The sequence below is a fragment of the Mus pahari genome, chromosome 5, assembly GCF_900095145.1.
Source record: "Mus pahari chromosome 5, PAHARI_EIJ_v1.1, whole genome shotgun sequence".
Lineage (NCBI taxonomy): Eukaryota > Metazoa > Chordata > Mammalia > Rodentia > Muridae > Mus > Mus pahari.
The window spans coordinates 132,969,892-132,992,143 of NC_034594.1; the positions used below are offsets into that span (position 1 = coordinate 132,969,892).

The 22,252-nt window shown below is 44.9% G+C and overlaps 1 protein-coding gene across 1 annotated transcript in view; it reads right to left on the minus strand.

Moving 5' to 3' along the window:
• Nucleotides 1-5,831: 5,831 nt before the first annotated feature.
• Tnn (tenascin N) overlaps nt 5,832-22,252 on the minus strand; it is a 66,166-nt gene continuing 49,745 nt past the window's right edge. The window contains exons 20-23 of the mRNA XM_021198577.2: nt 17,092-17,188; nt 16,061-16,228; nt 8,185-8,348; nt 5,832-5,972 (exon numbers count right to left, since the gene is read on the minus strand). Of these exons, the coding sequence (XP_021054236.1) occupies nt 5,832-5,972; nt 8,185-8,348; nt 16,061-16,228; nt 17,092-17,188 (570 nt within the window). The remainder of the gene's footprint in view (nt 5,973-8,184; nt 8,349-16,060; nt 16,229-17,091; nt 17,189-22,252) is intronic.

Consider the following 22,252-nt stretch of genomic DNA (forward strand, 5'->3'; position numbering starts at 1 on the left):
ACTTGATGCATGCATCACAAGTAAAGAGAATGAGGCCACAAGAGAAGAAGCCAGCGTACCCAGGCTTGGAATGGAGACCACACTCTTCTTCTGGGAGCTTCACAGGTCTGGTTCCCAGGCCATAATAGCAGCTAACAACCATCTGTAATTCCAGGTCCAGGGGATCCAACCTTTTCTAGCCTCTATGTGCACCAAGCATGCACTCGTGTATATACACATACAAAGACAAAACACTTGGGTGCATAAAATCAAATAAGTAATTGTAAAATAAATCTTTTTTTTTTAAAGTTTAAAAAGCTGGCAATCCAAATATAAGAACTAAAGTTTACAGCGTTCAGAACTATGCTGTCTTTACATATAATTATATAGAAGTTTATCTTCTATAAAAGAGCAGGGTTTTATGAGCTAACCTGGGAACCTTACTTATTTATATTACACTGGAATTGGAACTTAAAGTATCCGCAGAAATAATCCACTCACAGGGGCATTTTAGGAAGAGTTTTGAAATATCTCTGGAACTTTCTACCCACTGACCAGCCCAGCACACCGTGATAGAGAGGTTGCAGGCTAGACACAGCCAAGAATGAACTAGGCAACCCCTTCCAGGGGGTGCCTGCTTACCTGTTGTGTTAATACAGGTAAAAACACTGCCGGAGAAACCACTAAGTGTAGGTTGGATGCTGATTTGGCCCCACTGGCTAACTCTTAAGACAGTGTTACCCAGGAAGAAACAGAAGTGGGGACCCCTCCAAAACTTCCCTTTGTGGAAGAGAGTCTCTCTTGAATTGAGAGGCACCTGATAAGACAACACTGCCATCTACTGGCAAGAGTGGGTATAGCAGGCCGCTTGCCCCAGACTGCAGGCTCCAACCTGGTTGATTGGCTCCCATCATCTCTGTTGATCCTCTCCTTGACCCTGGCTTAAGGTAGCGAAGACATGTAAGGTTTTTTTAAATGGAGGGACCTTTTCTAGTAAGTTTCACCAGCAGCTTTTCACCTTCTTTTCTTCTAGTTCTTTGCATGCCTCCTTGTCTGTACGCTCTCTGCACAGCTCACACCTAAAGTGTGTGTGTGTGTGTGTGTGTGTGTGTGTGTGTGTGTGTGTGTGTGTCTGCCTGCCTGCCTGCCTGTCTGTCCCTCTCTCTCTTTCTCTGTTTTCTTCTGTTTCTTTCTTTCTCCCCCTCACTTACTCTCCCCTGTGGTATATTCCAGCTTCGGTAACCCTTGAATCCCCAAAAATTGTAAGTTATAAAACAGAACACTCAAACTCAAAAAACACAAATGCCAAGCCATTTCCAGAGGTAGCAGCCATGACACATAAACATCTTCAAGCTCTGTGGTCACAGGCTGGCCTCTGAAGCCAGTCCTCCCTCAATCCTGCTGATTCTATAGATCTCCTTCTGACACAGGCCAGGGGAATCAGAACCACTTGGAGAACTATTACAGCAACTGTGAGCTGGTCTGTGAGCCTCCCCCCTTTCCCTAGACCACACCCCTTGTGAATGGGCAAGGGGCACAGACAGAAGGAATGACTTCTGACTTTCTGAATCACAGTGGAGTAATTATGGTTGGCGAGGACTAACTGTGTATTCCAAAGCGACTAGTAAAGAGGTCTGCGCATGCTCTTCACACTAAGGTATAAATGTCAGAAGTGACGGAGATGCCAGTCACCTGCACTGGCCACTTCACATTGTACGTGCATATTGGAATGGCATGCTTTACCCCACAGATGTGTGTCAACCAAAGATAACACAAGGACCGGGAGATAGCGCCGTGGATAAAGTGATTGCTACTCGGGTGTGAGGACTTGAGGTAACTGCTGGTTGGGCGTGGCGGTCCACCTGAAGTAATCCTTATATGCTGGAGACAGAACAGACTGGCTGGCTAGACTGGCCACATCGGTGAGTTCTGGGTTCAGAATGAGAGCCTGTCTCAGGAAATGAAGTAGAAAGTAACAAAGGGAGACCCAGGGTAATGTCCTATATACACACATGTTAACACACGTGCACATGCACACACACACACACACACACACACAAAATTTTCTAAGTAGTTTTCAAAATCCCCACTATGTTGCCCTCTCCAAACTGTCACCAAACTAGTATTTCCAAAATACAAGCCTCCCGTGTCACTTCAAGGTTTCAAAGCCTCTGAGAGCTCTCCACTGTTCAAAGGCTTATGTGGGAACAGTGGCTCTCACCCCTGAGTTGATGTTAGAGGCCCCTGGGGAACTTTGAAAAGCTCAGGTGCGTAGAACTCACCGGAGACCCACTGGAGTGGGATCTGTGAAGGGACAATGAGCAGAAGGACACACATCAAAGCTCACACTGGCTCTGAATGGCAATGTGTCCTGACAGCCATTGCAGCAACGACCCCCTGCCTGTCCTTCGCACTGGATCCCTGGGCTCTTCGACCACTGAGAAGCCACACTGCCTCCCCCATGCTGTCCATGTGCAGCCTGGCTCTCTCGGATGTCTGGCTGCTTCCCTCATGACTCAGTCTGTCTTTCTATGTAGGACTGTGATAGGCAGCCTATTTTGGTTCAATGGGGCTTGCTCCAGTGACCCAATAGAGAAATCTACGAGGGACAGAAAGGCGACTCACATTCCCAGAATCAGATGCCTATCCATAATTCTGTGACTATCAGTCATGTAATGTCCCAAGCTTCTGGCATTCTGGCTAGACTCCACCCCCACAGTTACCTGACTATAGCCAGGTATGCTCCTCCCCACAGTTACCTGGCAACAGCCTGATAGCCCACAATTTTCTAAGTAGCTTTCAAAATCCCCACTATGTTGCCCTCTCCAAACTAATATTTCCAAAATACAAGCCTCCCGTGTCACTTCAAGGTTTCAAAGCCTTTGAGAGCTCTCCACTGTTCAAAGGGCTGCTTGGCCCCTTCTCACTCTCTTAAGCCCTCACCTTTCTTACTCTCTAGCTCTCTCTCTTTCTCTTACCCCCTCTCTCCATGTGGCCATGGCCGTTCTCTCTCTTTCTACCTTCCCTCCTTTCTCCCTGCCTTTTTACAATGAAGCTCTAAAACCATAGAGTGTCTCTATCAAGGCCCGCCGTGCTTAAGGGATGGGATGGGTTTTCTAAGGAGCCGCGTCTAACCTCCCACCAGAAGGCCATCCTGTGCTCCAGCCCCAGACCTGACCAAGGACTCTCGCCCGCGTGGGAACCATCCAGTGCCCCCTCCCCCTGCCTGTTCCTCCCTTCTTCTCCAGGTCCAAGTGCTGCTCCCGGGGCCCTATTCTGTTCTCAGCTCCTCTGCTTTATCCAGCGTGGGATACCAGAGGCTGAGAACGTGGTACCTAGGGCTGCCCCTTGTCCATCACCCGCCGTATGGGGTCAGTGACTTAATACAGCCAGATGCCCACCCGGGGCCACGTGAAAAGTGTGCACAGTCCTCCCGCGTCCACCTGCACAAAGCACCGGAATTCTGGCCGGATGCGGATTCTCTCCCACTCCCCTCTTGCCCCCACACCCATGGCCCCAAATTTCTAGATCTGATGCCATCACTACAGCCCCCTAATGCCTTTCTGGTGGGATTAGATGCACACACACACACACACACACACACACACACACACACACAACTTAGTGGTTCACTTTTTCCTTAAGCCACCACCGTCCTGACTCGTTTTCTATCTTCTGGAAGTTCTAAGAGTTGACCAGGGCCAGCAGCTTGCTTGCTCTCTGCCTTGTGTATGCACAGAATAGATAACACTTTGGAAACTTTACCACCGTTTGTGGGACAGATGCTCTGCTCCTGGCTTCTAGTGTATCCTCACTTCTCAAGTCCCTTTTCACATTGGGCCATCCTGAAACACGGGAGGGCTTCCTTTAAGCTTCAAATTTTTGAGGAGCCATAACCTGGCTCTAAGAAAGTGTTTGAACCTCTCCCTAGAAACCCACTTCCTAGGCCCATAGTCCATGACTGGAATGAACTGCTGGACGGGCCATGCTAAAGCAAGGGGCAGCATGCAGGAAGGTTGGGGGCTGAGATGTTGCCCACTCTTTAAACACTCTGAAATGAACTTCCCAGATTTCCTTTTCTGCTCAGAGTAAACTATGTGAAGGTCAGCTGAATATTTCTCCATGGCAACAAAGGACCTATATGCAAAAATATGCTAAAACAGTCTCCCACACAGGTCAGTTTAGTGGCCAAACCCTGGGGTCAATGAACCTGAGATGGGCATGGTGCCATCTGGTGCCATCAAACCCTCCTCCAGCACAAAGACTATGGGTCACTGATTTGCCTATAGATCTACACAGACACAGAGAGGCCAGAAATCCTAGGAGCAGTTAGAATGAGTCAACATCTGAAGAGGGAGTCCACCAATCTAGTCTGTGGTGGTTTGAATAAGAATGGCCCCCATAGGTTATATATCGGAATGTTTGATCACCAGGGACTGGCACTACTTGAAAAGGGTTAGAAGGCGTGGCCTTGTTGACGGAGCCATGGCCTTATTGGAGGAAGTGTGTCACTGGGGGGTGGGCTTTAAGGTTTCAAAAGCCCAAGCTAGGCCTAGTATCTCTCTCTCTCTTCCTGCTGCCTGTGCATCTAGATGTGGAACTCTCTGCTACCTCTCCAGGACCACATCTGCCTGTGTGCTGCCCATGCATCCTGCTGTGATGACAATGGACTAAGCCTCTGAAACTGTAAGCCAGCCCCAGTTACACGCTTTCCTTTATAAGAGTTGCTGTGGGTATGATGCCTCTTCACAGCCATAGAATACTGACCAAGACAATGTCCTTAAACGTTCTTAGGAAGCCTGCTAAAAGTTGAGGGTATTGCTACTGCGGGCCATCTCTTTGGGGAGAAAATAACATGAGACAGCTTTTTAAAAATCAAAGGGTTTATTTGTGTTTTCTTGAGTAGGAATTTAAGTTATTTCAATGGTCACTGACTTGGCTACAGAAAACCTTCCAAAATGATACCAAACACACAAGAAAGATGATGTGAGGAAGCTTCCAGTGTGGGGAGCAGGGAAGGAGGGAGGCTGAGAGCTGATGGACCCGTGGGAGGGGAGAGGCATGGAGGTAAGTGGAGTGGGGGGGGGGGAAGCTGAGGGTACCAGTTATTTAGAGAGATGGGTTATTTAAAGTTGAAATGACTGCAAATTTATTTACAACATATGCAGATCTATGAAAGAACTTATGCAAATGTCTGGGAAAGGGGCAGTTAAAAATAGCAATAAAATGGGAGTTTTGGTCTCCAGAATGCTAGAGACTAGTCAGAACTTAGCTATGACTGCATCGTGGCCCCTTGTAGTCTCTTCGTTCTTCATCACACTGGAAGTTTAAAAGGAGTAAGATATAAACATTTCCTTCGATAACCAGGAGGTCCAGGAGAGACAACAAGTAGCAGGTCTGACCCCCCAGGGGATCAGAACCTCACTTTGGTTTGTTTTTGTTTTTGTTTTTACAAAGATCTATATTATCAGATGAATACAGAGATCTCCACCAATTTCTAAAGATTTCCAATTGATGGTCTACTGGGTGGTTCACCTTTTTGCCCTAATTCAATACATCTGTCATTAAGAATGGGCTGAAAAACCTTGTGGTTCCAACACATGTTCTATCCATATCTACTGTTCAGTTACAACATTGCTTTCAGGGCCCTCAGTCCAAGACAGGCAAACTTGCAAATGACATGGAAGGAACCTCTAAAGGTCAAAGTGTGGTGACATCATTAGCACTGTGTACCCAGCAATCTAGGAAGTTGGAGGCTATGAGCATCCGGAAAACTTCAGCTCCCTAGGCACCACCCACCCCGCCCACCCCAAGTGTCTCTTGTCTCCTGTGAAGACAGCTCAGACAAGCCTTCAGAACATCCTTGCTTTTCCTCCTATGGAGCGCTTCTTTCTGCCAGAGAAACGGTCTCGGCTATAACCAAACGGGCGGATTTTCAGCTCCACATAAGGAATGGAGAACTCATGTCCTTTCCATGGCTCCCAGTTCACCCCCTGCAAAACAAACGTCAAGAAAAAGTATTTGGGAGAAGAGTAAGATGCTTTGTGGTAGGGGGATCCTAGAGAAGAAGAAATCACTCCGTCTCTGATGACGGAAGAAGAAGAAGAAGAAGAAGTCCTAGCAGCAATGGGTTAGGATCCAAACTACGAGAGACAGATCCTGTACCCTCTCCTGGAATTCGACAAGCCTCTGATGGGAAGATGGGGCGTGTGCCCAAGATGTCGGGAAGGCCAGACACAAGCTGGACAAGGGGGGTCAACTTGGGCAGAGAACAGTCAATCAGCCATTGCCGTACCCTGTTCTTTTCCAAAAAAAATAAAAGGCAAAAATAAACATATTAATTAGCCAATTGTGTAAAATCATTTTCAATTTAGACTGTTTAGATATTAGCACTGGGGTAACAAATGGCCTGCTGAAAACTAAATTTCATTTTATGTCTTTTGACTGGTGAGCACAATAATATTTAATTCCCTTAATAACCTTGCAACCTGGCCAATAAAGAGCCCAAGTGACCAATTTTATGTATTTTAATTTGTGAAGTAAATAATAAACAAGAAGCTAAATGGCTTGCAGACCGAGAGAAGCACATTAGCCAGATGAATGTCTTTTATTAGCAAATGCAGGGATGGTTTAGGGCATGCTGACTGCTCATTTCAAATATTTGATCCCTGATCACAGACTTCCCTGGTCGGCCCACATGCTGCCACCATGATCCATTGGGCCAACTTTCCTCGTTGCCCTAGGGGCAAATTTCTTCTTGCCTTTTAAAAAAAAAATCACATAAGGATTGGGAGTCCTGGCTGTGTGGTAAGAACCAAGGTAATAAGAATGGATTTGAGCAGTGCTAATATTTACAGTAATATTGGTCTGTGTGAGTCCTGGGGAGAGATGGCTTCCTGAAGGCCAGGATCAGGACCTAGGACTTGAAATTGGAAACCCAAGGCAGGTTTATGGAGGGCAAGAGATTGACATGAATTGGAGAAAAGTGTAATTTTCAGGAAGCCAGGAGGGGGTCGTCGATATCCTGTAGCTGGCAAAAAGTCACCATGATATACAAGGGTCATGGAGGTCCCAGAAAGTACAGACAGGAAAATTTGCAAGAGAGGAGCCCTCACATACACTGAGCCCTGAACATTGTCCTGACAGAGGGACGAGAACAGCGTGCAGCAGACTCTTGGGTTAAAGTGGAGCCAAGGCTGAGTCTGACCCAAAGTCGAACCTGTTTACCTAGTGACCAACGGACCCAGAGAAACAGCTCTGCTATAATGGAGAGACAACCAGAAAAGACAACCGAGTGTCTGGCTTGGGATTTAATGTTTGTGTCCTCCTTACATTCTGCATATTGAAATTTTATTGGCCCAATTAATTTGGTAGTATTAAGGGGCAGCTCTCTGGGGGCCTCATTGAGGAGGTTACATGGCCTCTCTGTGTCATGTGAAGATTTATCTAGAAGGTGTCTGTCTCCATGCCAAGTAGCAAGGCTCTAACAAAAATGAATCTGTTGGCACCATGGTCTTGGACTAGGAAACTCTAGAACTGTAAGATATGCAAGTCTGTTTTTAAACCACCTAACCTGTGGTAGTTCATTACCACAACCTGATCTATAACAGGGTCTGATTATGAATTAGTAAGGTGTATTGATGGCTAGGTATGGTGGCACACACCTATAACCCCAACCCTCAGGAAGCTAAGGCAGGAAGATTCAGAGTTCAAGGCCAGCCTAGGTTATATAGCAAGAGTCCGTATAAACAGATGAACAACAACAACAATAACTTAGCCAGATGTGGTGAGAGATGCCTATAAAAATCCCAGAATTTAAAAAGTGAAGGCAGGAGAATCAAGAGTTTATGACCATTCCTCAGCTACAAGGCAGGTGTGAGCTCAGCCTGGGCTACATGAGAACCATCCTGGCTCAAAAATATTACAAAAGGAACTTAACAATGAGATGAGACAGCAGGCGATTCACATCATAGGTCATATATCAGTGATGAGTCACCCACATGCAGCTGAATAGCTGTGTGATAGTGTGATGCACACCAAGCAGTGTCCATCGTCTGGCAATACCATGAAGCCTGAGGTACAGTCTCCTGGCCTGACTGAAAGCTTTAGACAGAGTGGGAACTACAACTCTCACCTGGATGGCATCGCTTTGGGAGTAGAGACAGGCAAAGCTTGTGATGGAAAAGCTGTTCACCTGCCGCTTACCTCACTGTGCTTGGTCTCCCCATATTTGCCATTCGGGTTGGCCAAATGGCAGTTCTTATACCACCAGCCACCATGATGCGTCAGCGCACAGTTGCTGAGGGCAATATCATTGTCTCTGTCAAAAGTCGTGAACTTCCATCCATTGTGGTAGGTGAGAGCATCCCCTGCAAGAGAGGTAAGAAGGGAGTCACGAGCTATGAGAAAAGAGGCCCCAACAGTAAATACCTAGGACCAAAACACCAAGGATCCAGTTGTGTATCACAGGTAGTCACAACTAACTCAGAATGGAGCACAATATAGATGAACAGGTTGTCCTTGCTAACCTGACCCTCAAACACCAGACCTGTTTCTCCATCAACTTCAACAGCATTCTCACTTGGAAGGTCTCACTACCCTTCACTTAATATAAACACTCTGTGTCCTTCTGCATTTACTACAGTGACCATTCTCCCTGCCGCCCCTGACCCAAAATCCATGCACTTTGTTTGATAACATACCCTTGATCTAACCCTACTTTCTCAAAACACCCTCCCTGCCTCTACACAGCGGCCACCCAGGCCTCTTTTCATCTCTGAGGACATGTGTTCACCTAACAACCTTCCCAGATCTCACTCCATCTCCCAGCCTCTGTGGGAGCACCCATTTCACGGTCTTAAGCTTAGCATCCTACCTTCCACCATAGAGAAGATGATTCATCCTGTTTGCTGTGCAGGATTGTCACTGGGCTGCCTCCTATGCACATCCTCCAACCCCATTGTCTCTACTAGTGTGGTGAGCAGGCCCATTTGCCCTCTGCCCTCCATTGTTCAAACCCTCACCTCCCTTACAGTCTAGATCAATTCTATTATTAAAGAAGATTCTCCTAGTTATCTTCCCTTCATCCGAGCACACACACACATACCCACACACACGCACATGCACATTCACATGCACACACCTAAACTTCGAGAGCCCTTCTGGGGACACATGTACAATTTAATGCTTCGTTACATCTTGTCTGGAATCTGCTTTAATTACTTTACTCATATGGCACCTCTTTCCCCTACCACATTCGTCATCCATTTAGAAGTTTACTTGCTTTTTCAGCTCATAAAAGGCAATAAGAGCCCATATCAATCACAGGCTTAATCAAGTTCCCCTCCTGCAACAATGACACTCACGTTTACATCTAATTGCTGTGACTCTCACAGGCCTGCAAGGTAGGCTGGGCTCTTCTGAATCCCATATGGAAATAAATTCCTTTGGGTTCACCTAGAGCAACCTATGGTCCCAGACACCAAGACTCTGAGATTGCCAAGACTCTGACATTGGTACTCAGATTCTAAAATGATAATTCTTTCTGAAACACAGATTTCCTGGGGCTTCCTCACTCCCACGGAGGGCTTTATTCCTACTAGTAAGTGCAATCTATCTCTGGTAGCCTTTGACAATAGTTCTGGAGGCAGTCCCCAAAACCTAAATCACCGGCATTACCTGAGAACCTACAAAAAAACGAAAATTCTAGGTTAACCCAGGCATACAGAACTGGAAATACACATAGGGTGGGAGCATGCCATGTGTTTTTCAACAGCCCTTCATGTGGTCCTGGCACAGCTGCAGCTTCATCCACACACTTAGAGGATGTACACTTCCCTGTGATGGGTAAACCCCATGCTAGGCTCTGGCAATATAAAGCAGAAGAGGTTCTTGTTCTTAAGAACTCTGTTAGGGTGAGTTGGAGCAGGTATGGAAGTAGTTCGTAGGAGTTGGGGACATGGCACAAAGGTAGCGTACACTTAGGAAAACAAGGCCACCAGTTCAGTCTCCAGCATCCCCCATCCCTCTGGAAAGTTAATAACCCCTTGTACAAAGGGAAGTATGGTGGTTTGAGTGTTTGGCTCATAGGGAGTGGTGCTGTTAGAAGGTCTGGACTTGGAGGAAGTGTGAGTGGGCTTTGAAGCTATGCCCAGCATAGAAGAGCCAGTCTTCTCCGAACTGCCTTCAGAACAAAGTGTAGAACTCCCAGCTCCTCCAGTGCCATGCCTGCCTGGATGCTGCCATGCTTCCTGAGATGATGATAGTAGACTGAACCTCTGAAACTATAAGCCAGCCCCAATTAAATGTCCTTTATGACAGTTGCCTTGGTCATGGTGTCTCTTCACAGCAATGGAAACACTAAGACCGGAAGGCGCAATCTACCCTTCCAAGTCTGTAAACGCAACGGCCATCCCTTCATGCCTTGCCCAGCAAAAGCAGTGCCCCTTGGTGCTTCCACACCAAGATGGCCACACCTCCATGAGTTTCTTCCAGTCAAAGAAAAAGGCAGCCTGTGGCTTTATTTGTTTACATTTTCTCCTCCCTCCAGATTTCCCGCAGACAGTTAACTACAGCTTGAAATAACACACAATGGCTCCCCTAGTAACATTCTTTTAATAAGCTCTGCTTTCCTAGACTGAATATGAAGTTCCCAGGGCTTATTTTCCAAGATCCAGACAAATGCTTTCTCAAAGATATCTTCAGTTATCTAACCTTGGACCCTGGACTAGAAAAATGAAGTGGGCTTTGGTGTGTTTGGAACATTTTTATTATTAATTATTATTATTATTTCTGAATATGGATTTTCTACCTTCGAGAAACTGAAGCCAAATTATTGTTCAGAGTATAGAAAATGACTATGCTCATGAATCAGAAAATAACTGGCCCTAGATGAGGCATTATTCTGAATCAATGAGTTTATTTTCCCTAAGTAAAACCAAGTTAATCTGGGTGTAATTGACACTCCTTAGGCCCAGAACTCTGGAAACCAAGGCATGAGAACTGCAAGTTTGAGGCCTGACTGGACTATATAGAAGCTCAGAAATAATGAATAAAACTTTGTTAAGCCAATCATGCTTAGACTCTCTCATATTAGTGTTAGGAGAAACTGCTAATGAACCCTATTCAAAATGCCCTGTTCTTTGACTTTGCTGGAAACTGTTCTTCTTAGGAATGGGTTGGGAAGGTTATAGAAGACTCATAGAAGGTCTAAACCCACACTCAAGGTATAGCCTCTGTCTTAAGTGGGGTTTCTATTGCTGCAACAAAACACCATGGCCAAAAAGCAAGTTCGAAAGGAAAGGATTTATTCAGCTTTCACTATCAGATCATAGTTCAAAGTCAGGACAGGAACTCAAGAAGAGCTGGCACCTGAAGGCAGGAGCTTATACACATACCATGGAGGGTGCTGCTTACTGGCTTGCTTCCCCTGGCTTGCTCTGCCTGCCTTTATATAGATCCCAGGAACACCAGCCCAGGAATGGCACCACCCACAATGGGCTGGGCCCTCTCCCCTTGATCACTAATTGAGAAAATGCCTTGCAGTTGGATCTCATGGAGGCACTTCCTCAAGGGAGGCTCATTTCTCTGCTATGACTCTAGCTTGTGTCAAGTTGACACATAAAACCAGTCAGTATAGCCTCTGAGCTGGTGACTGTCCATCTCAGCAAAATGTCACTCTGAGTACCACTCTCCTCCAGTGCTTTATAGTGCAGAAAGAATTATAAAGATTCTGCAGCCTCCACCTAAGACCTAAGTCCAGGAGAAGCCATAAACAGCATAGCCCCTGTGAGTCACATTCAGACAAAGTGCTGTGAGACTAGACCTTGAGTATCTGTTTCCTAGGATTGAAGGTAGCAAGGATTGAAGGTAGTGGTAAGGCATCTAGCCTTTCTTTGTCTGTGTGAATCTATTAAATTTTTTTCTCAAATACCAGCCATTAATAAGCTTTTAATAAGCCCATTTCAAGATATAGGAAACACTGGCTTTGGGTTAAGACAGCTCTCTATAGACATTGTCATTCCTGGACTACTAAGTGTTGTTAGAGATCCTCAGTCACGTTGCCAAGTGTCTCCAGGAGGAGGACCCATCCATTAAGTACCCTGGAATGGCTGAGCCCCATGCAAGAGGGACAGGAGATAAGCTGGAAATAGTTGGGTAGCCCAATGGAAACTCTGACAGAGTCTATGTTTGCATTGTCATCTCTACATAAGCAAACACCCCAATGGTGGGACTCATAGGAAAGCCTATAAGATTCAGCATCAGAAATTAAGCTAACATTCTGTTGCCTTGCTGAAGTTTCCTTTGGAAGAAGAAGGAAGAGGGGAGAAGGAGGAAGAGGAAAAGGGGGAAGAGGAAGGAGGAGAAGGAAAAGAAGCAGAAGCAAACAAAAGCAGTATGACTTCAGTTGGAAGTGAGAAGCTACGGGTCCAGCTGGACAGTCTGAGGTGGGGACAAGCTTGAAGCCCCACCTTTCCACAAATGCTGTGCATCTCTGTTGTAATAGAAGTGTGAATGAAGCGAGACACCAGGAGAGATGGCACCCACAGAGACAGGGAGACCTTCACCTTCCACTTGAACATCTGTCTTCTACCCTAGACCTCACCATAGCCAGAAGCTTCCTAGATTTTAAAACCCTCATCTGAACCAAAGCATAGACAAGGAAAGCTAAAATGGCCCTGACCCCACTGCTGGATGCAGGACATCAAGGTGGGACTGACTGACAGCACACACAGGAAGACTAGGTGGCTGCCTAAATGCTATGTGATTTGGGAGTCTCCCAAGGCTTCCTATTTAAAAAAAGACATCCTCCACTGGCTGGCCTTATTGGCCTGAACAACCTTAGAATGGGAATTACCCCCTAGTCACAGTTAAAGTGGAAATAAGGTACCTTGGAGGAGAGTCACAGTAATTTAAGAATATGTTGACTCCCTTTCCCATTAGCATCAGCTCATTTGCTGAATTATGTTAACTAGACTCAGAAAAGGTGACGTTTAATGGTCCAAGAAAGGAAAGGGAAAGAAAGGGACAAACTGAAAAGATGGGTCTGAACGAAGTCTCAACCAAGAAGCCAGGAAGGACGCCAGGTTTGGGGAAAGCAAGAGGCACAGGAGTGGAAGAGAAACACCCGACTTCAAACGTGTCCAGGAAGATCTCAGCTATGAGGTTTGTAAAAATTGAGACTCTAACGTGAAAGGAAAGCCCAAGTCTCACTGAAAGCATGAAAGATAGTCAGATAGACTACAGGTACACTAAGGCCGGAGCAAGAGGAGGCCCAGATAGGAAACTGAGGGCTGACCTGCAGGTCTTTTGTTATTCTAAATGATTGGAGAGACTGAAGCCATCAGAAACCCAATCTGACCTTATTTAAAGATGAGGTAAGAGTTATGTAATGGTCTCTGTCCTCTGAGACTGTAATTTTATGTTATTTTAGTATTAAATTATTATGATCACTGTGTGTGATAGTATATTCCTTAATCCCAACACTCAAGAGTCCAGGGCAGGAATATTATTACAAGTTGCATGCTAGCCTGGGATACATGATCAGAGCCTGTCTTAAAAATAATAACCATTATGATCATTTAAATCATTCTGTCACTACCCTGATAATCACATGAACAAAGGTCGATCTGTGTTTCCCAGTTGTATCCGAGCTGCCTTGTCTGCCTTGAATTAAAAACAAAAAACAAAAAACAAAAAAACAAAAAAACAAAAAACAGAAAAATCCTCTCTGACTGGCCTCATTGACCTGAGCAACTTTAGAACAGGAGTTACCAGAGCCTAGTCAGACTGAAAATGTGGATAATGTACCTGGAGAGAGTTAATTAATTTAGAAGGTGTTGACTCCTTCCACTCACTTTCCCAGTAGCCTGGCTTTCAGAGCTGACTCCCACGGTTTGTGTGCCATTTAGAAGGCAGGCTGTGCAACCCATCTCTAGTCCAGCGAAATACAGACCATCTAAGGAAGGAAGGGGCGAATCCAAAGCAAAATGGACCTTGGTAGCTGTGGTGCCTGTCACTGCAATTATTTTCCCCAGAAACAATTCCTTGCACACTCTTTCCCACGTAACTCCTGCTTAGAATCCTTGGACAGTTCCAACTTGGCCAGGTGCAACCACCTTGGTGACAGGCACCCACCTGCTCCCACAGCCCCCTGTCAAGCAAACTCAGGATCTATTCCTATCAAGGTATTACGTATCCTTGAGATTAGACGTGAGGAATCCTGCTGGAAATCTCATTGTTTTAAAACTCACCCTGTACCAGGCTTTGTGCTAGATACTATGAAATGAGCAAAATTATGTTATGGTTTTAAGAAATGAAATTATAGAACTCAAAGGAAATTATTCAATACCAATCAGAGGTTTCTACCTCACCTTTGACCATTCAGTTCCCAGATAAAATACACATAACCTTTATATTTATAATAAGCCTTATAGACTAGAGCTGGACAGATATCTACCCTCTATGTAATTGGTATCTACTCTATCAATGACCGTAATAACTTACCATGTTGCATCTGGGCCACTCTTAACTCCAGTCACCAGCCCTGATGGCCATGTATTTATAACTCACCTACCCCATGGCTTCTCTCCACTCTCTCCTCTCCTCTCCCCTCCCCTCTCCTCCTCCTCCTCCTCCTCCTCCTTTTTCCTTCTCTCTCTCTCTCTCTCTCTCTCTCTCTCTCTCTCTCTCTCTCTCTCTCTCTCTCTCTCTTTCCTTCATTGTCCCTGCCAACAACACCAAGCCCCAAGCCCAGAAATTAAAAATCCTCCTATCTTCTGCCCAGCTATATCCTGTAGGCATCTTTATTCACCAATCAGGAATAACTTGGGGGTCAAAGTTACATGTGTCATTTGCGTCTACATGCAGATTCTCTCATCCCTGGGGACAACCAGGCCTTGAGGGCCAGTATTCAGCATTACAATACATAGCAAAGAACCAAACCTCAACATTTTCCATTTATGGTTGACATTTCAGATCAGAACCCCAGACCTCAGAGACCCTTGAGTATACAATGTTTGAGATTTCCTACAAAGATTTTGGAGTACACAGCAATCAGTTTGCCTTGGGTTAGTCCTCTGTTCCTCCTGGGTACCCTCAGATGTGGTAAGCCCCTCCTTTCCTCCCATCTGTGTGTGGCCCTCTGTCTGAGCCAATCCCACCCCCATGTCCTCCAGGGAGCTTCCCCTAGCCACTCAGGTCCTTGATGTACCCACCATTCCCATCCCTTAACTCTTTATTTACCATACCACTTGGTCTGCAAAAGTTTTCTTCTCTTTCCATGTGCTTCCTCTACAATCAGCTAATTTTGCCAGGAACACACTTAGACATGGGTACAGCAAAGTCAGAATCAGACCAAAGGCAGAGAAGCCATAAATACCATCTTTAAAATATCCGTATTAAACCAACAACCACAACCACACCATCCACTCTTAAAATGTTTGTCAGTATAATCCCAGCAGTTCAGTCATGATGCTTAATTGTGTTCCTTTCGCTGTACAACTGAATATACCACCCACTGGCCGAAATCCAGTGAGCAGCTAATGGAAGCTAAAAGAATCCCTGCTTTTGTCTAAACTACTCATCTTAGTGTTGTCCCTGTCGTGTAAGTTAATGAGATCTAAAGTTCTTACTGCTTGACTTAGTACTTTCATTTTTCTGTCCTAATTCACATCAAAATACCACAAAATGTTACAATAATACTCACACATATAACACACACACACAACACACACACACACACACACACACACACACACACAAAAGCATAACAGTCCCACTGTGTATGGGAAGTTCACTGAAAGGCTCAGAATAAAATTGTTCAAAAATGCATAAACAGCCTAAACCAAGCGAGAATAAAAGGAGAGTCGGGTACGGGGTGAGAACATACAAAAACAATCCAGTTTTATGGTTAAAGATTGTTCTTACTTCCTTTATCCTCAAGCCCCTTCTGAGAGCATTGTTAGTGAAGACACCCAACCTCTGCATAGCAGTACCCCACAGCCCACATCCATGACACATGGCAAACCAGTCCTTAGATGATGGTAACCAGGAGACTCCTACAGTGAGACATCTCTCTTACCTGCTGTGCCTCTGTATTTTCCAACCGACAGCTTGTACCTCTCTTTGCTGGACGCCACTTGGAAGAAATCATATACAGCGTAGGCAGATTCATTGAAAGTCTGTAAGTCTGCCCTCACCTCATACCGAGTGGTGGTGCCAGTGGTGAGATTATGTAGTTTATCAAGTCCTAAAAACATGGAATGGAATTCAAATAACCAATCAACTCATGTCTGTGTGTGAGAAAGTTCTCACTGTCTGCTTCTGAGACATTCAGACATCAAAGTCATCTTCATATTTAATCTTCTCTGCTAATAAAGAGCTTTCCCAACTCTTTCTCCTGGGGTGTTAATATTCTCACCCTTATTTCTTTGGCATGGCAATGCTAATGACATCATGGAATGCCATCAGGGAGGACAAAGTGACAGTATTGGGGTAATCTGCCCACTGACTCTACCTCTCCAAAGCAGAAGCCAGACCTTTCATCTCACAAGTAAAGGAATAGATCACGTGACTGCTCATCCTCAGACCTCAAAGGGGACTCTGTACCTAGCTAAGCACAAGCAGCATCTACTCTAGAAAACACTGAATACCCAGATTCGATTTTTTTTTTTTTAAAAATTGTATTTCCCAGTAGATGTTTTATTGGCTATTTAACTCTCTATGAACATCTGCTCCAAAAGAGAGCAGAGGGAAAATGGGCCCTTAATGTCTATCTGTACCAGCAGAATTACAGAAACCACTGGCACATCCTCTTAATGAAAGCCTGGGATCCAAATCCATCAACTGTCCTACTGCAGTTATATGAAATCCAGGCTTGGGGAAGATTCTGCAGAGCTTAGGTATGGAATAAAAATCACTTTGAGCAGTCCTGTCTCTTTACCCATCCCTGCTGTGCAAGACCTTTCCCAACAGCATGGCAATACAACACAGTGTCCCTGTCCCTTGAACCGCTCCTTGAAAATGGGGAGCTTCCTTAAATGGCCTGACCAACTCATCAAGAGGGATATTATCCTCCCATAACCCCACCTTCCTGATTCTCTGAGATCATACCAAGCCAGAACTCCTTCATGGGGTCCCCAAAACCTTCTACATAACTCCGCCAACGCTTGAAGAAATCCAGCTGCCCAGTGTTCCGTCTCTGGAAGACCTGAAAAAGGAAATGAGTGCTTTGCTCTGCCGTTGTACAGGTACTATTGAGGGCAGAGAAATGGTAGTTGTGTTTTCCAGGTGGCCCTGGGAGGCAAGGGGACACTATGGACCTGCACATAAACTGACACTGCAATAGTACATCTTAATTCTTTAAAAGCAAATTTTATTTATATCTCAGTATATTGAGTATACTGTCTATTACGTTAATAAGAATTTTAGGTAAAATATATATCCCAGGTATGAAAATGTATAGTACCTAACAGGGAACACTTCTATCCTTAAGAATTTTAATCCTAGAGCACAGAAAATCTTGGGAAAGCCAGTGATAAATTGCTAGTTGTTGGTTGTATACGACAGAAGAGTCCAGATCTTTACTGTCTATGGCATATAACTGTCAACCATTCCAACTCATTTGGAGCATGATGTCTATATACACTGTCTTTTATCTTCCACTTAAACAAATCGAAAGCAGGAATTATTTTTATTCTCAAGAATCCTAACAGAGCAAGTGTTTAGTATTTATGGAACAGCAGGAGTTCACGCAACAAATATTTATTGAGCATCTCCTGTATAAGTAGAAAACACACAAGGTGATGGCCAAAATGAATAAAATTGAAATGGTTCCTGTCTGAATGGAGTAAATATTCCAGTAAATAAGGTAGACATGAGTTAAGTAATCAAACAAATAGAAATTCAGTTAAACCAACAATAAGAGCTATGAGATACAGTGGGACCGCACCTAAGCAAGAGCCAACAGGACTCTCCTGGGAAAAGATCAGCTTTCAGGGTTAGCAGGAGCAACAAGAAGAGAAAGGAAGGCAGCTGACCCTGGTTCTGGGTACTCGTCCCAAAGGACTAGGAGAGGAGGCTGGAAAGCAGGCAAAGGTCAGCCGTGGTAGGATTCAATTTGGTTGAAGATGTTGGTCCATTGTAAAAAAAAAAAAAAAAAAAAAAAAGCAATGGTAAATGTGGAAGACTCTAAAGAGGAAACAGTCTTCCCCCGACCCTTCTAGCTACAGTGTAGAGAATAGCCGGGCCAGCGGCAAGAGTGGAAGGCGTGGTAACAAGTTTGAAGAGCACTGCACTGTGCTGTTCGCAGGGGATGGTGAGGTAGACAAGAAGCTACCCTGAAGACAGACAGATGTCGGCAGAAGGAAACTTGACAGTCGTGGTGACAAATGAGTCAACACTGAGAGTTCTCACACACACACATGAGTTGATTGGTTGTTGGAATTCCAGCCCATGTTTTTAGGACTTGAGAAACTACCCCACCCCACTAGGGTTGTCCTGTTCTGTAGGAGTTTTGATTGCAGCACTGGATAACTATGTACTCAGCTGTTCTTGGAGAAGGAAGATTCCGAGAGGGACAGCTTTTGCGACTGTGTCAAGCTCACTTGGGGACACTGTGTGAGTTGGGAGTTTTTTTGTTCTCCTTTCCTTTTAGCTGGGAATCAAATGTAAGTCAAGCAAGTACCCTACCACCGATTTACATCCCTGGTCCAGTATTAATTCTTTCTGAGGTTTTCTGATGAAGAAGGGTCTCATGTAACCAGCAGAGAGCATTAGGGTGCTGATGAGAGACCTAGGCTTGGTCTCTAAGTTGGAAGTGTATCTGGGAGAAATAGCAGGAATTCACCAAATCCTACTTCACTCTCCTTGTCCCAAGAACACAGGATGGTTTTCAACTTCTTTTGCAGGTAAGTAAAAAGCATGCAACTGTTCCTAGGCAAAAGGCTGTAAGCAGGAGGAACAGAGTAGGTTGGGTTCTCCACACTCTCTTCCACTAACATGCACAGTGGTAAACACTACGTGTTGTGATGGCCTAGCCACAAATCGGAAGCAACCTGAACTGCTGAGACAGCACTCAGAAGTGACTGCATGTGTATTATTAGAGCATGGAAGTGGGAGGGTGGCTTGTCACTGTCACTGCAGTGGAATCATGCTGTCCTAATGAACACAGGGATCCACTGAGATTCAAAGTGGAAGCACGGGGGAGGGGGAGATGCTGCCATATACAAAGAAAGACAGAACTGAGGAGAGAGGGGCATGGAACCAATCCTTGAAGACCTCCAATACGCTCATAGGCATGGATGATCTCGTTAGGGAGAGAAAAGCAGCTAGGGACAGAGAAAGAAAACTAAAAACCAATGTGTAATCACCGAGAAATCATGGTCAGTAGTACCCAGTGCTGGTGAGGGGTGAAGGGATGCAAGATCAAAACTCCCTGGGATTTAGAGACATGGAAATGCCCAGTTACTTCAGCAAGGGCTGTGTTAGCGAGAGGCAGGAAGCAGGCTGGGACAGGCTGAGAAGGAAAATGAGAACTGGAGATGTGGTTCTACTTCAGAAAGATGAGCTGCTCTGTATACAAAAAGATCTCTACTCGGTAAGAGGAGGCCACTCCCCCTTAGAGTAAATCAGACTCCTTTACATGAGATAAACTCGAAAACTTTCCTAAACCCAAACACACCTGCACACCGTGTTGAACAGAATAATGCGTATTAATCCACTTGAACTTGAGACCAAGCTAAAAGTCGTTGTGGCCCACTCAGTGATGATTAGCAAGCACTTACCAATGTCTAGAATTGTATGTCTACCTATGTTTCCTCTGTACTGATCTAAAGGAAGAAGCCCCAACACGAAACTCTATTATCTATAGCCTTGAATTTGGTGAAGGAAACCTAATGGTAGTGGAATCTTTACATTTTTCTCTAGAAGTGACACGAGCTGAGGTCACACGTGGCTGCTCACCATTAATTCCCTTCAGCACCACTACAGCTCTGTGGCTGAGGAGGTGCTGAATAAAGACACCCATGGGAAGAGAATGTTCCAGGCTTCAAGTCAGCCACAGACACTTCCTGGCCTGGGGGACAGTGAGTCAGTCATTTTGGTTTCTGATCCCAGCCAGCTCACTGTAAAGCAAAGAGGAGTGGGGAAGAGAAGTCTGCCACAGCATTTCTGGGAAGGCTAGATGGAATGGTGCGTGTCCTCCAAAAATGTCCCATAAATGGGCATAAGCTGACGAGAAGAATTTAGGGAAAATCACAGCAAGTCATTGCACACAGGAGTAACACTGCTAATGAGCACGCTGTTCTTAGCTCCTTTTCTCTGTCACCCACTTGTTATACTTCCCTCACTTGTGTTGGGGTTTTCTTTCGGTTCGGTTGATTGGGTTTTTTTTTTTTCCCCCTTCATTCTTCATTTATTTGTGTACTTAACTTAGCAACCATTTACTGGACATCTAATGAATGTTGATTCTGAGGGAAAAAAAGTAACAATGCCATTTTACAGATGGCAAAGTCCAAGAAAATTAGCCATATCCACACAGCCATTTAGTGGCTCAAACAAGGATAATACACAGTCCAGTCTTTTGGTCAGAAAGTTCGAGACTCTAGCTCTCCCGGGTGTATTTCCTCAGTAGTATTTCTGAAGTCTTGGGAGATTTGCTTCCTAGTAAGGAGCCTGTGTCAACTTGCTCACAGATTTCTTCTTGTCTCACAGTGCAATTGAGGCTGGACATGGTGCTGACATTCCTCATGTGTCTATCCACTGTGTTAAACAGCATCCTCACCACAAGGCTGGGATTGATTCTGAACTTGCCTTTCTAATGAAACATGCAATACCAATTTCTCTATCTCCAGTGACCATGTTTGGGGCTTGGGGTTTTGTTGTTTTGCTTGGTATTTTTAAAATGCCCCCCCCCCGTATGTTCAGGCTGGTCTTAAACTCATATATAGCCAAGGACCATCTTGAACTTCTAATCCTTGTGCCTCTGCCTCCCATGTGCTAGCATTACAGTTGTGTAGCATCACACCCAGTTTTCAGTGGTACCGGAGAACAATCCCAGGACTTTGAGAATGCTAGGCAAGCACTTTCCCAACTGAGCTACACCCACAGCCCAAGCTTCTCTGAACGGTCAGGTCAGAGTATAACTAGTCCCCATGACCTCAAAGCTTAGAGGAAGTCTTCAGTAAGGTCAGCAAGTCATACAGTAGCAGAGTCTGGCCCAAACGGATAACAATAAACTGTTGTTACATCTTAATAATTGCTGATTTGCATTGTATTATATCATATTTAAGTATACTGACCCACACAGATAATTTATACATTTTGATCAAATGGCTTTGATTGAGGCTTTTAATCAATTTTGAGATTTAAATGCTCTACAATGAACTACTCAAGAAATAGTAAAAGGAAATATATCTTAAGAGGTGGTAAAATATCTATGTTGGGTTCTACAATCCAGCACTGTCATTATCCTGGAGAAATTTCTCACTACATCTGGAGGGGAAAGTCAAACTCGCATTGAACTGTCTGTGGAAAGAGCCCCTGGTGCGGCCCTTAGACATCCAAGATGGAAAGATTTGAAACTTTTAAGTGTTCCCTGATGTTCTTTCCAGCCTCCTTCTGGCTGTCTGGGTAGCCTCGGGGGCAGAGTCCTTCTGCCTGTTCATCAAATTAGGTGCCTGCTGTCTGGACCAGAGAACAACGTCCATAAAAGGATTTTAGAAGCTCACTAGAAGCCTGGGTTATCTTGAAGAGTTAGAAGACCCTTGAACCAAATAAAACCCCCAAACAGTAAGTGAAGTATATAGTAGAAGTCTTTTAGAACTCTCTATATCTTGTGGAGCCCCTGGCTTAGAGGAGACCTCTGTACAATTCACATCTATTACCTACCGGAGGTTGGAGCAAACAGCACGAGGTGGTGTGGGGATGAGACTAATACTGGTTACAGTGCTAAGGGGATTCGGCAGGTCTATAACTGACAGTGTTTAAGACAGGCTCATTTGTATGTGTATACAGAAAGCAAGTCAGAGATTCGTCTCATTTGTTCATTCCTGGATGGTTAGTCTATGTCTGACACACAGTAGGTACTCAATAAATATTTGTACACTATATCATGGGTTGTGCAGAAAGACAAACCACCACCACCACCTCTCCTTCCCTTCATCTCTCCCTCCATCTCTCTCTCTTTCTACCTCTCTCTGTCTCTCTCTCTGTCTCTCTCTCTGTCTCTCTCTCTGTCTCTCTCTCTCTCTGTCTCTCTCTCTCTCTGTCTCTC